The sequence below is a fragment of the Phalaenopsis equestris genome, unplaced genomic scaffold (genome assembly GCF_001263595.1).
Source record: "Phalaenopsis equestris unplaced genomic scaffold, ASM126359v1 Scaffold000878, whole genome shotgun sequence".
NCBI lineage: Eukaryota > Viridiplantae > Streptophyta > Magnoliopsida > Asparagales > Orchidaceae > Phalaenopsis > Phalaenopsis equestris.
Window position 1 is genome coordinate 429,507 of NW_018165318.1, and position 15,593 is coordinate 445,099.

The 15,593-nt window shown below is 34.3% G+C and overlaps 1 protein-coding gene across 4 annotated transcripts in view; it reads left to right on the plus strand.

The window, feature by feature from the left end:
• The window catches only part of LOC110032075 (calcium/calmodulin-regulated receptor-like kinase 1), a 34,919-nt gene extending 19,722 nt beyond the window's left edge, over nt 1–15,197 (plus strand). For 3 of the 4 annotated variants that reach the window (XM_020735590.1, XM_020735589.1, XM_020735591.1), the window contains 6 exons: nt 5,434–5,587; nt 6,015–6,141; nt 9,332–9,417; nt 9,512–9,583; nt 10,177–10,377; nt 14,702–15,197. In XM_020735590.1, the coding sequence (XP_020591249.1) occupies nt 5,434–5,587; nt 6,015–6,141; nt 9,332–9,417; nt 9,512–9,583; nt 10,177–10,377; nt 14,702–15,031 (970 nt within the window). In that variant the 3' untranslated portion in view covers nt 15,032–15,197. Of the gene's footprint in view, nt 1–5,321; nt 5,344–5,433; nt 5,588–6,014; nt 6,142–9,331; nt 9,418–9,511; nt 9,584–10,176; nt 10,378–14,701 lie in introns of those variants that run through there. The other variant, XM_020735592.1, reaches the window with a different exon arrangement.
• Nucleotides 15,198–15,593: the final 396 nt, after the last annotated feature.

Consider the following 15,593-nt stretch of genomic DNA (forward strand, 5'->3'; position numbering starts at 1 on the left):
TTTGGGTTTAGACCTAAATTAAACCCTTAAGGGTCAAATTTGAGTCTAACTTGAGCTAGCTTTGGGCTAAGCTCAAATTTATTGTTGTGTTTGGTCAAAAATGACCTTATAAAGGATTTTCAACAAAAATTGGATGCCAATTTGAGATCTAAGGCAATCAATTGTTGAGATTTGAGGTGTTAGCCAATATTGGGGCTAATTTGGGGATTTTGTCAACGATGGTCAAATTGATCAAATTGGACCATGGTGTAGTTGGACAAAATGAAATTGGGAATATTTTGAATTTATTGGGATTTTTTGAGAATTTTTGGAATTTTTTGGAATTTTGGGCCATGGAGGGGCATTTTGGTAATTTGGTCATTTTTGGAAATTTTTATCAATTTTGGCAAATTTGGATGTATTCAAGGTGTTTGAAATGTGTTTTGATCAATCTTGGGTATTTTGGCAAAAAATTGAAATTTTGGCCAAATTTGGGTCCCATGGGCAATTAAGGAATTTGGAGGTGCCTAGGGGCAAAAGGCCAAGTTGGGCATTTCAAGTGCAATTGGGTAGAGAACCATTCTGAATGAGTCATAGACCAATGTATTGTGAAGATATGGTGTACCCTAGTTCCAAGTCAACACCCAGGGTCAATCCTAAGGCCAAGTAGCCCTATAGGAACTCTTCTTGAACTCTTTCATAATGATCTTACCTATTAAGTGCTAGAGGTTAGGACCAATATGTGGAACCTCAAGTTGAGCAAAGAGAAAAATTTTGAATTTCTAATGGTGAGGATACCTTTTCTAGTTTTCTAAGACTAATCAATAGGAAAGTCCTATGGCTAGACCTAGGCTACTAAAGAAATTTCTAGACCTCAACCAAAAGTGAGGTCAACAAACTTTTGACATGTTTTCTTCGTATGACCAGGTTTATGACATAATAACAAACTACCATCGAGCCTTGATTTCTAGAATTTGGAGTTTATTTCCATAAACGCACTGAAATTGAGTTTTATTGATGTATTTATGTTTCATACTACACTTATTAAAAACTACACTTATGGAACTAATTTATATCTATAAGGACATAATTTTTTTTTGTCAGAAACGGCTACAACACAGCTGATTATCCAAACAAATTGACTGCTACACCAATAACAACTTTCTGATAGTGAATGTAAAGCTCCTTCATCAAGAAACATCTTCATAGCTGCTTGTTTCAAAATCAGCAATCATCTTAAACACACTATTATGGCCCAATTTAAAAACATGTGGATGAGTGTCACAAACAAAGAACGTACTCCCAAATATATGTGGTTCAATGGGAAATAGAGAGTTGGTTGGAAATAGAACTTGGTCGGGTATTCGGTTCTGTAAACTAGTAGAATACATCTTATTAAAAAAAAAAAATATGCAGTAGACACTGCATCAATCAGGAACTTTTTAGGTATATTAGTTTGAAATAAAAGATCTCTAGCTATCTCATGAAGCCTTCTGATTTTGGGAGGCCCATAAGCAATGACAACTGAACTGACTGTGATATGGAACCCTTCAGATTATATTTGAGCAACTTTTGACATGTTTTCTTCGTATGACCAGGTTTATGACATAATAACAAACTATCCTCGAGCCTTGATTTTCAGAATTTAGAGTTTACTTCCATAAACACACTGAAATTGAGTTTTATCGATGTATGTATGTTTCATACTACACTTATTGAAAACTATACTTATTGAACTAATTTATATCTATAAGGACATAATTTTTTTTGTCAGAAACGACTACAACACAGCTGATTATCCAAACAAATTGACTGTTACACCAATAACAACTTTCTGATAGTGAATGTAAAGCTCCTTCATCAAGAAACATCTTCATAGCTGCTTGTTTAAAAATCAACAATCACCCTAAACACACTATTAAGGCCCGATTTAAAAACATGTGGATGAGTGTCACAAACAAAGCACGTACTCCCAAATATACGTGGTTCAATGGAAAATAGAGCGTTGGTTGGAAATAGAACTTGGTCGGGTATTCGGTTCTGTAAACTAGTAGAAGACATCTTATTAATACAAAAAAATATGCAGTAGACACTGCATCAATCAGGAACTTTTTAGGTATATTAGTTTGAAATAAAAGATCTCTAGCTATCTCATGAAGCCTTCTAATTTTGGGAGGCCCATAAGCAATGACAAGTGAACTGACTGTGATATGGAACCCTTCAGATTATATTTGAGCAACTTTTGACATGTTTTCTTCGTATGACCAGGTTTATGACATAATAACAAACTACCCTCTGCCTTGATTTCCAAAATTTGGAGTTTACTTCCATAAACAACCTGAAATTGAGTTTTATCAATGTATGTATGTTTCTGGCTAGCAAGGGCACTGGGTTATTGTATGGAAGAAGCCTGAGGACTCAGAATGATACACAACACTCTAGTATAAGCTTTCTTAAGAGTATAAACTTTTGGGTCAGATACGATCTATGATTTAACACCTTCATATTCTGAGTTGAGGTCAACTAAGAAACTCGTCATAGCCATTTGTTTTCTTTCAGCATGCAGAGTCTGGACATCAGTACTATAGGGCAATAGTGTATTCACTTCTTCATAAACACGTTTAAAGTGCATGTGATATATGTTAGGTTATTGATTTTGTTATTCAACTCGATAGAACTCCTAACATACATCAAAGATTTTTGAAATATTTTCTCTCCTAGAAAACACAAACGTCAATTCCTTCATCACATTTTTAATGCAGCCGCAATAAGTAATATGACCAGATTGATCGGGTTCGATAAAGTTTTGTATTTGTATCAAAAGTTGGGCATCAACTCTCTTCCACTCATAATTATTCAAATCTGACTCAATTTTGTTATTACCTATGAGGTGACTCTCTTCAGAAATACTTCTTAAGTAAAGTTTCTTAGTTTTATTTTAATAAAAATAACTACATTATTTAACTTTTCATCCATAATTTTACCCATGGATGAGACCAAACTTGTGGCATGTTTATGTTTCATAGCCATAAGTATTATTGAATATTAAGGGGACTGAAATCAAGGTTCAGAAAATCAGACCTGACATTGAACCGATAAAAGGAGAGTTTCAAGGTTTAAAGGTTGAACCGAGGTTCAATCGAAAATCAGACGACTTACTAAATTATAAATTTATTTAAATTTGACAAAAATGATGTAATTTAAAAAAAATGATTGTGAGACATGAAATAAACATCTCAATATTTAAATTACCAACATCATAATAATTTTAGCATGTTATTTTAAAAGTTAATAACAACTAGTTTAAAAAAAAATTAAATATTAAATATAAGAAAATTTTAGGGGCATTTACGTACATACCATCCATGTCTTGTATATTTACATATCTAGCAAAGCACCTATTCTTTTGTTTTTACATTTATATCACCCAAATCTTTCATATCACATTAAAAGTAGTACTTTGTTAATTTTTGAAGTATGAAATTCACCTTTCATTCACAGGTAAGGTATAAGTAAGGTGGTATGTTATTAAAAATTAAACTTTAGGTGTGAGAAATGTAAATAGATAACAAAGCGAGTGGTATGCATGTAAATCTTCCCAAATTTCATAAGCCAGTCGTAGATTGAAACTCACATATAGCATTAAATCCATTAAAATATATTTATTATAATTTTTGGCTATTTGTATTTTCTGATTTCCTAAATTATAAAAGAAAATAATTAAAAAAAAACAAAAAATTTGTGCAAGAAAATAAGGCAAAGAAACATATTATTAAATTATTTTAGCTTTTATAGTTTAGTCCTACATCTTTAAATCTTGAGTTTCATCTTTCCTTTATATTGAAAAACACGGGAGTACAAGATAGCTACAACAATAGCACATAGGCTTTCCACCTTTAAAATAAAATTTTAATATTTATTGTAATCGGTTTAGAGGTTAAACCGGCCAGTTTTTCTCGGTTCTAGGCCAGTTCAAGCCGGTTCGATGCAAGGGCAGTTATTAAGCCAACCTGAATTAGACCACCGGCCAGTTCATGGTCAAACTGGTTGAACCAGCCGGTTCGGTCCGGCTTTGATACCATGTAACGAGAAAACTTCATTTCTTCTTATTTCACAATTGAAAGTATATGTTAACTATTTATATACACCCCTATTTTTATATATTAAAAATATCTCTAATATAGACAAAAATCTTGTACTTAGATCTCCTCTAATTAGTTTATCTAATATTAAGTTTTCTAATATAGAAATCTTAGATTTAATACTTTCCATAATAGTTATGGCTGCAGGAATTACATTGATTGTTGGAATTCTCTTTATTCCAATTTGCCGGTTGGAGCGAGACATGGTTTGTGCTGAATCCACGGAGACGCGATTAATTTAACTTAAATTTGTAGTTTTATATATCCTTTCCTAAGCTTAATTTATTACAAAAATAGTATAATTTGTATTTCCTGCAAATTGAAAGTTTGTTGCATTGGTTAGGGAATCTAAATCTCTATGAACCCTAAACTTTATAATGTTCTAAACCACAAGTTTTACTCCCATAATAACTTTAATGTACTCAAATCTTCCTCTTTTTTTACAAAATTTACCATGCCTGCATCTTAGCATGTTCACTGCAGTTGCACTGAATATGAATTTTTGTGACTTCTTTAACACTTGGATCCATATAGCAGGGCCAGTTTGATTGCATTTAAAATTTTGCTTGTTAAGTAAAAGGATGAACTGGTCATTATACAGGATATCATATAACTTCTATTATCTAGCAATAGTAAATATTATCTAATAAGAACAATACCATACAAGCAAGAATGTTTTACGCAATAAAACAACGACTTGGAGGATCTCCTGGCGACTAGTGTGACATTCTTAAAGGGGTTGTTTTATGTTAAAAGAGGAATGCTGTTCAAAATCCTAAGTTCAGTATCATTAATAATTTGGATGCCGTAAGTTTTTCCTCTTTAAGGGATCCTTGATATTTCTGGCATGCAGGAGCTAGATAAACCACTCGTAACAACCCCACTGAGCCCTTGAGAAACTCGAATTCCCAAAATATAAAAACTGTAGCATATGAAATATTGCAAGAATACCCTTACTGCTTGTCGTCTTCTTTAATTTTTTGATTGCACTTACCTGTACTTTTTTCGCATTTCAGAAATCCTAACCAGGTTTTCCATATGAAAAGGACATTCCAGGAAGATAATTATATAACTGTTACTACTTTTCCACACAAAAGCTTTACCGTGTTCTCAACTAAGTTTTTTTTTTATTATTTACCGTTTCATCTGCAACTTATTTAAATCCAATTGATAGGGTACTGCACTGGAACTCTCCAATCAGTGGGGCTTTAGTATCTTTAAAGTATTTATTTCGCTGTTGCTTTTCAGTTTTAGAAAATATAGTTCCTCCCGGAGTCTTTCTTTTGACAAAGCTGTACACTGGCAATCGCAGGGATTTGCAGAAGGCAACTTGTAACTTTACAACTTTGATTGGTCAAGGTGCTTTTGGTCCTGTATACAAAGCTCAAATGTCAACAGGTGAGATAGTTGCAGTCAAAGTGCTAGCTACTAATTCTAAACAAGGGGAGACGGAATTTCAGACAGAGGTATTACGGATTAGAGAATAATGTTTTTTGCTCTGTTATAGTATAACTTTCATATGCTTAAATTAAGCATATCAATTAATGTCAATCACTACATGTACCTAACATACTGCTTGCATAAATTGCTTGCTAAATATGACCATTAAATTGTAATGAATCATAAATTGCTTGCTAAGGGTGACAACCACTGCACTTAAATGCTTGAGCTGTTGTGACCCGGATTTATTTTTAAAAAATAAATTTCAACAGCGGCACTCTTATAGAAGATCAGCCAATAGGTTTACCAAGTGCTTACAAATAATTTGATAAAATCTCATAGTTTTAACTTCCTAACTATGCCTTATTGGAACTCTATCCTTTAAATTGCTTTGAATCATCATGGCTAGTTTGGCACTTTTACAATGCTTTTGCTGGCATTTATACTTACCAGGTTCTTCTTCTCGGGAGATTGCATCACCGGAACCTTGTAAACTTGGTAGGATATTGTGCTGAAAAAGGCCAGCATATGCTGATATATGTCTACATGGCAAATGGCAGTCTTGCTTCTCATTTATACAGTAAGTTGGATTTAACATGCACTTTTGGCTGGTTCATTTGTTGATCATTTCCGTTACTTGTTACAAACGCAATGGATTCTTATTTAATAACATGTTGATATGCATAGCATTGTGGTTTGGAAGTATGATATTGTATGTTATTCTTACTAGGCAGTTTGCAATGTACACGTGCAACCAAAGTGTTAAGAGTATCAATACGACGTTTCATTTTTTGGATGTAAAGTTGTTAGACAAATATGAAAGCTTAAGATGTTTATGTTACATAGTTGCCTACAGCGTCAACCTATGTTAGGCACAAAAATAAAAGGGCAATTTAGTCATTTGTTAGTTATTATTGTGGAGTTTAAATAGAGCTTAATATGTTTAGGGTTAGGTTATGTGAGTGATTGTTGCTTTAAATCTAGGGTTTGGGTTTGAGAGAGATCGTCAGCCTCTCGAATTGTAAGTGTTTATCTTTTATGTATTTGGGTTGTGTTGTTTTGTGCCGACGAAGTAAAATATTGTGTTTGCCCTAATTTATGTGGAAAATGTTTCCTTCCTATCAAATTAGTATAGAGCAACCTCCTGTGAGTAATGGCGATAAAGTTGCCATTCAATTGCTATTTGAGCTAGTTGGGAAACCATCTTGGGATTGCGATGTGCAAATCTAGCTAGGAAGCAAACAATAGGATTGCGACGTGCGAATTTAGCTAGGAAGACAACGACGAAATCATGGCGTACAGGGTTTCTCCTTCGTGACTGAACATTGTGATACAATAGCGATTCGAACTAGCTAGGAAGCCGACGAGGGCATTGCGGCATACAGGGCTTCACTTTTGTGATAGAACATTGCGATATAGTAGCGATTCGAGCTAGCTGGCAAGCCAATGATGGGATCATGGCTAGGAAGCCATTGACGGGATCACAACATACAAGGTTTCGCCTTCATGACTGAACATCGTGATACAATTGTGATTTGATATAGCTAGGATGCCAACGACGGGATCGCAACATACAATGGTTTCGCCTTCATGATCGAAGACCATTCTGGGAGTAGTGGCGGCCAAGAAATTGGATGCTTTGGAGGAGAAATTAGAGGGAGAGGTGAGTCAAATCAAATATGAAATGGATGATTGTTTCTCGGCCATGGAGAGGCGATTCTCGTCGTTGGTGTAATGAGAAATTTTCCTTGGGACACAGCTGTAAGGATCAAACCTTAATGTGTCAGAAGTTTTATTGAACTCGATGGTGGGGTGAACACCAAACCATAATATGAAACTTTGGGAATAGATAAGAGAACAGGACATAGTGGTGTTGGTAGATAGTGATTCCACTCACAATTTCATCTCTACTTAAGTAGTGAAAAAAATTGGGACTTGAGATGGCTGACATGGGAAGTGTTTGGAGTCATGATGTGGATGGAACAGGTGGAGAAGAGCAGAGGAGTTTGTAAAATGGTGATTTTAACACTGTAAGTTTTCGAGTGATGAAAAATTTTCTTTCTTGGATTTAGGGAGCACTGACGTGATATTGGGTATAAAATGGTTGCAGTCCTTAGGGGAGACTAAGATAAATTGGAAGCTCTTGACAACGGAGTTCAGTATCACGGTGACCATGGTTTGGGCTGTAGAAGACGTAGGGCTAGGATTATTGATCGAATTGCATGTCATGGAAGAGACATGATACGAAGTTGGCAGAGCTTCCAGCACCGATCCAATAGCTCCTACAAAAATTTGCGTAAGCTTTCCAGTTGCCATGTGGATTGCAGCCTCTAAGTGAACACAAATATGCAATAACCCCAAAACCATGAGTTTCTCCCATCAATGTGTGCCCATATCGCTTACCTCAAGTGCAAATGAATAAAATCGAGAGATTGATCCGAGAGATGTTAGATGTCGGGAGTAGATAGCCTGGTGTGAGCCCCTTTCTAGCCCAATCTTGCTATTGAAGAAGAATGATGGAAATTGGTGTTTCTGTGTAAATTATCAGGTGGTGAATAAGAAATTAATATCTGACAAATTTTCCATCACGGTAATTGATGAGCTACTGGACGAGCTTTTAGGGGTTGTGGTATTCTCCAAGATTGACTTGAAATTATGATATCATCAGATTTTGATGCAAATTGTACTTTAAAATCATGAGTCATTGTGAATTTCGGGTTAAATAGAAAGGATTGTTAGATTATAACACCACGTGGGAGTTATACGACTTGATCCACCAGCAGTCCTCTCTTCTACCTTGAGGACAATGTCTTTTTGGGAGGGGAGTAATGTTATAATAGCGACTATAGTGTCTTATGCCTCATGCTCTACTGAGTCGATGTTGAGCGCGCTAAATAATTTGAAGACTTTTATTAGGCACAAGACTAAAAGGGTAAATTAGTCGTTTGTTAGTTATTTTTGTGGAGTATATATAGGGCTTAATATGTTTAGAAATAGGTTATGTGTGTAATTGTTGTCTTGAATCTAGGGTTAAATTTTGGTTGAGATTACTTACCTATGGAATCATAGGTGTTTATTTTTTATTTATTGGGTTGTGTCATTTTGTGTTGGTAAAGTAAAATATTGTGTTTGCCCCAATCTCTGTGGATGTTGTCTCTTTCCTATTAGTTTAATAATATGAGGATGTTTGCTATTTAAGAGATCAGAAGGATTTCCGAGAGAATAGTAAAACTAACTTCATTCAATAAGCTGTTTCATTGTGAAGCTCTGGCTTGTTGATGTAAGACAATCGAGGGTCTAGGATTTCTCATGCAATTTAGGAAAAAATGAAATAGGAAAGTGGGGAAAAAATTTTGCAATTCGCAAGTTACAAATTCGTAGTTTAGCAAAACTCTATTTTTTAATAAAAGAATACATACGTGTTTTACTCATTCCAAAAGATAATTTAATAATCATACAAATCTAAAATTTTATATAAAAAACATTCATAAACATAAAATTTTAACTATGATCAAGTTCACACTTCAAAAAGAGAGCCCAACATATATCTTGAAAAATGACGAGAATAAGGACTAAGCCCAAATGGAAGAATTAGGCCTAAACATCGTTGCAAGTTGTATCCCCTCGAAGTAGTCGTTCAGAATGTAAAGCACTAACAAAATATGCATCCAACACGCACGCGCGCGCACACACAAGAGAGGAAAACTGAATTTTTTGTTTCTACGTCAATATTGATTCTCATTTTTATTAATGTCTCATATATTTTGCAGATGAGCATAAGGTAGCACTAAGCTGGGATTTGAGGATTAATATAGCTCTGGATGTTGCAAGAGGCTTGGAGTATCTTCATGATGGTGTAGGCTTTTATTTTTTGTAATTGTTAACAAATGCAATGAGCGACTCTTATTTTGTTCCATTGCTAATTTTCTTTTTTTATGCTTTTTGTGCAGGCTATTCCATCTGTTGTTCATCGGGACATCAAGTCTTCAAACATTTTGCTGGATAGAACAATGAGAGCTAGAGTATGAATCTCCATTATATTTTGTTTCAAATGTTTGTGTGTGACAGTGGACTTCAATATAATCTTTGCAGTAAAAAATTTTGCTTGGTTTCTTTCATGAGTTCAAGCATTTCTAGAAGGTTGCATTTCTTTTAAATCAGCCTAGGAGATGTTTGCTTATGCTAATTGAAGTTCTCGCCTTAAAGTAGAAAAAAATTGCATTGAACTAATGAGGCTTAATGTAAGTTGATCGATAAGATATTTCAAAGTGAAAAATGGTTTGCAGAAGCGAGAATGGTTAAAATCTGTGTTCTTTTTAACATTTCAGAAGTTGAAGCTTTTTTATTGAAAAAAAAAATCATAAATGCTAAATAGCTCAAACTAGTCAAATTGAAAAAAAAATCATAAATGCTAAATAGCTCAAACTAGTCAAATTGGCCGTTATTTGGTGAACTCTTCTGATTACAAGCATAGAACTTTCCACGGGTGATTGTTTGAGTAGTAACTGATATTCTTTACTAATTGCACAGGGAAAATAACTTTTAATTCGTTTACTAGGGTGAAGGGTTTATGTTCTCAATTAGCGTTTTAATGCATAACTCTTATTTTGATTAGGTTGCCGACTTTGGCCTTTCAAGAGAAGAAATTGTCAGCCGGAACGCACCAATTAGAGGAACTTATGGCTATCTTGATCCTGAATATGTTTCTTCGAAGTCTTTCACAAAGAAAAGTGACGTGTATAGCTTTGGAGTTTTGCTTTTTGAGTTGATTGCCGGAAGAACACCACAACAAGGTCTCCTGGAGTTTGTTGAACTGGTGAGATCTTCGTTAACTAAACGTCACAATTTTCTCTTGCTTCGATTAAGTATTTAGTGATAAGTTCGATGTTGGTTAATTGGACTTAGGTTGAACTTTTATTCCTGTTATTGGTCTAAGCTTGTCATTGACTTGTATGATGGTTGGCGAATTTTGTGCAGACTAACAATTGGTGTATTGTTCCAGGCAACTGTGACATGTTCAGAACTCTAGTCACTTATCAGGAAATGGGCTAAAGAGGTTAGGTAAGGCTGTGTAGACTAGAGGTCTCACAATTGATGTCATTCTAGTCAAATGTGAACAATTGTGTTACTGAAAAAGGCCCAAACTACCTCTTTTGGTAGGACAAAAGGAGGCTGATCAATTAGAAGTAGTAATAAATTAAAACCCCGCAAAATATAGGGGACAAGTAAAACAATAGGGGAAAAGAAAACACCAAATTATACGTTAATTTGGTAAAAAAAAGGATCTGTAATCACGAGCAAGGTGCTCCATCGTTTGGAGCAGAATTTCCATGGAGAAGCTATCGAGGAGAGAATTGCAACTCCTCTCTCAACAAAAAACTCACATAACACAACACCAACTTTTTTCTTCTTTTTGTGCAATAAATCAATTAAGAGAAGGTGGATTAACTTATATTTTCCTCTTTTTTTCCTTCAACCTCTCTAGAAAAAGAAGATGGTGCTTTTTTCCTTTCCACTTTTTCCCCTTACACTAACAATTATAGTAAGAAAGAAAATGCACTCAATTTGGAGGCGATGAGTACCGATTAGATCAAACTCCAACATGTGACAAGCCAAGTCTGCTAATTAGTTGGCTTGATTTCAATTTCAATTTCAATTTGAGCAAATATGAACGTTAAGTTCTATTAATTTTTAATCCAAGCAAAAAATTCATGTTGCATGGATCATTGATGCACATATATAGTTATATATTTTGATGTGATCTTATGTTAGTTTGATTTGATTTAATCTCAACTCAATTCAAATTAGCTTATTGACTTCAATCTAAGCTTGATCCCTAATAGTTTTACCTCTAAAGCTGTGAAATATAGATTGCACTTGATAGAGTATGAAGCCCTGTTTTAGCTAAAGTTGACTTAAAAATGTCCTCTTAGATAAATATTCACCTCAAGTCTACAAAGTCTCCTTGTACGAATCAACCTCTTCCTATTACCCGAGTCGATCATCTTCTTTGATTGCGCGGACCAAGGATCATTATAACCTAATACAATGAGACCAAATGATTCTGATCGCATTAGTCACGGTGCTTTTTTCCTTTCCACTTCTTCCCTTTACACTAACAATTATAGTAAGAAAGAAAATGCATTCCTCAATTTGGAGGCGATGAGTACCGAGTAGATCAAACTCCAACACGTGACAAGCCAAGTCTGCCAATTGGTTGGCCTTATTTCAATTTCAATTTCAATTTCAATTTGAGCAAATATGAACTTTAATTTCTATTAATGTTCAATCCAAGCAAAAAGTTCACGTTGCATGGATCATTGATGCACGTATGTAGTTATATATTTTGATCTGATCTTATGTTAGTTTGATTTGATTTAATCTCAGCTCAATTCAAATTAGCTTATTGACTTCAATCTAAGCTTGATCCCTGATGGTTTTACCTCTAAAGCTATGAAATATCGATTGCACCTGATAGAGTATGAAGCCCTATTTTAGATAAAGTTAACTTAAAAATATCCTCTTAGATAAATATTCACCTCAAGTCTACAAGGTCTCCTTGTACGAATCAACCTATTATCGTTGACAAAGATCTTTAGGTTAGGCTGAGTCGATCATCTTCTTTGATTGCGCGGACCAAGGATCATGATAACCTAATACAATGAAACCAAATGATTCTAATCGCATTAGTCACAGTGCTTTTTTCCTTTCCACTTCTTCCCCTTACACTAACAATTATTGTAAGAAAGAAAATGCATTCCTCAATTTGGAGGCGATGAGTACCGGGTAGATCAAACTCCAACACATGACATGCCAAGTATGCCAGTTGGTTGGCTTGATTTCAATTTCAATTTCAATTTGAGAAAATATGAACTTTAAGTTCTATTAATGTTCAATCCAAGCAAAAATTTCACGTTGCATGGATCATTGATGCACATATATAGTTATATATTTTGATCTAATCTTATGTTAGTTTGATTTGATTTAATCTCAGCTCAATTCAAATTAGCTTATTGACTTCAATCTAAGCTTGATCCCTAATAGTTTTACCTCTAAAGCTGTGAAATATAGATTGCACCTGATAGAGTATGAAGCCCTATTTTAGCTAAAGTTGATTTAAAAATGTCCCCTTAGATAAATATCCACCTCAAGTCTACATGTCTCTTTGTGCGAATCAACCTATTACCGTTGACAAAGATCTTTAGGTTAGGCCGAGTCGATCATCTTCTTTGACTGCGCAGACCAAAGATCATGATAACCTAATACAATGAAACCAAATGATTTTGATCACATTAGTCATCATTGTCCTCGCTCCGCTTTAAGCCAAGAATGGTAAATTTTCTAAATCCATTACCGAGTTGTTACACTATTATATGCAGAGTCGAAACACTTACTGTTTTAACGATTAGCCTTAATCTAAAGTGTTTTCTCATTATCAAGAGGGGTAATTGATCATATGGGCTTGCACTTACGGAAAAACTCAAACCAGCTCAAATTACTCACAAAATGAGGATGAAATCTTTGATGAAGGTCTTATCTAAAAATTTAATTTATCTTTTTAGAAGGTTGACACGAAACTCCAGAAAACTCTCATGCGGGAGCGCAGAGCACAAATTTTCGGAACCCACAAATTAGGCAGATTGATGTCAATTGATCAAATTACACATTCAATTGAGTTGGTTGCGTCAAATTGAGGACTAATGAGTTCCAATTAGTATTGATTGATTTGATGATGATTAATCATAACTGATCGTGTTTCTATTTGGTCTTATCATGCCAGTTAAAGTCAATTAGGTCAACTTGGGTTAACCAACTAGATTCCATCTCTAATGTGATCTACTAAGTCAGCTTTGGTTCAGTTAGATCTTTTTGAGTCCAATTGGGTCAACCAAGGTGCCTGAAGTCAATAGGAACTACTAGGCTATAAACCAATAGATAAATCCGAGTCCAATTAACCTGTTAGGCTTAATCTCGGAGTCGAGTGAATTAAGATCTATGGATGTCGTATCTCTTCCATCGGATCAATTTAAGTCCATCGGGATTGGTATAATGTATTGAGATAGTTTCAAGGCAATAAGGATTGTGCTAGGCCTGGTGGGTTCTATCAAGGCAACATAGTGGCTCAGCTCCTATTTCATTCTGTTCCCCATCTCCTCATGTTAAGAAACAAAATTTGCAACTCTCGACCTCGAGAAGATGTGGGTAATACCGTAAGGAAGTGCAAGGTGTGGCCCTCTAAAGAGCGGAGTTCACAAGTGCTCTTTGAATTTAGGAAGATTTACGTACATACCACTTAATTCTTATGTATGTATGTAACTAACACTTCAAACTTTAAGATTTACATATATGCCTATGCATGAACAGGTTTATTTCACTTTTAAAAGTTAAAAAAGTGGTATTTTTTATGTGATATGAAAGATTTGAGTGGCATAAATGTAAAAAAGTAGAGTTTAGGTGTTAAATGGGTACATGCATAGGAATTGGGTGGTATGTATGCAACATGTTTAATAGCACAGTTGTAATGGAATGAACCAAAGAGTTTGTTCTGCATTTACCTACTGCCCTCCCTCCTATCATTGACGTGAAACCTTTGTTTAAAAGTTAAAGGAAGATTTACATACATACCACCCAATTCTTTTGCAATGACATATATCTAACACCTAGAGTTTAATATTTACATAAATGCCACCTTATCTATGCATGAAAAGCTGTATTTCACTTTTTGAAGTTAAAATAGTAGTATTTTTTTAGAAGTTAAAATAGTAGTATTTTTTATTTCACATGAAAAGTTTGGATTGCATAAATGTATAACATAAAGCTTAGGTGTTGGTGGCATATATATAAATATACCCCTTTCCATTTATTTCCTTAGAGTGTTGAGTTTTTTGTGGTGAGTTTAAGTGTGAATTCTTCTCTAAAAGTATTAGAGAGGGAGAGAAGTGAGAGATTTCTTCTTCCTATATCTTATAAGAGAGGCTACAAGGGATTTGCTTTGAGAAAGAGTTTCAGATAAGTGCTATTTGTTTATTATTGTTGTATGAACGTTCTTTTATATATGAAATTTAAATCTCCACATGTTTAATAGTTATAGAATGAATATTATTCAGAATCATAACAAAATATTGATTGCAAAAATTCAGGCTGCCATAAATGCTGACGGAAGAGGTGGGTGGGAAGAGATTGCAGACTCCCGGCTTGAGGACTCTTATGAATTGGAAGAACTCAATGAAGTGGCCGCCTTAGCCTACAAATCGATCAACCGCTTATCCAGAAAACGGCCATCAATGAGAGATTTAGTTCAAGCTTTGTCAAACACCATTAAAGCAAGAAATTACAGAACTCGAAGAAAAAAACACTTCTTAACAGCAACTGTAGAACAAGAGGAATCAGCTAATCAGGAACCTCTCTCTTACACACAACATTTCAGGGAGAAATCCACTGACAGTTTGTCTGATTTGGGAGGTTTCTGACCTGATTTTTTTTCTAATCTTGTTATTTTCTTGTACTTTTATTTTTTGCATACCACTCAATTCCTATGTATTTACATATCTAGCACCTAGATTTTGCTTTTACATTTATACCAATTAAATCTATCATACCACATCAAAAAAAGATCATTTTCACTTTTAGAAAAGAAAACACACCTTTGTATGTAAAAAAGGATGTTATATGTAAATACATAGACAGTGGTATGTATGTAAATCTTCCTTTTATACATAAATGTACATCTAATTGCTTATTTTGTCGATAACATATATCATTTCTCCTGACATTTTGTATACACATATATCTGGATTGAATAATTTTTTTAAACGGCCAAATCATCTTTTTGATTGAATAACAACAAAATATTTTGACGGTCAAATCATATTTTTGATTGAATAATTTTTTTAGAAAAAAAACCCTTTTCAAATAAAAACTTTATAACTGGAATATAGATCATAATGTGAGTCGTAAATGATTCTCAATATGTTGACGCTGTTTTCCATTTCCATTATCGGTTTACCAAATATATTACTTCTTTAATTTATT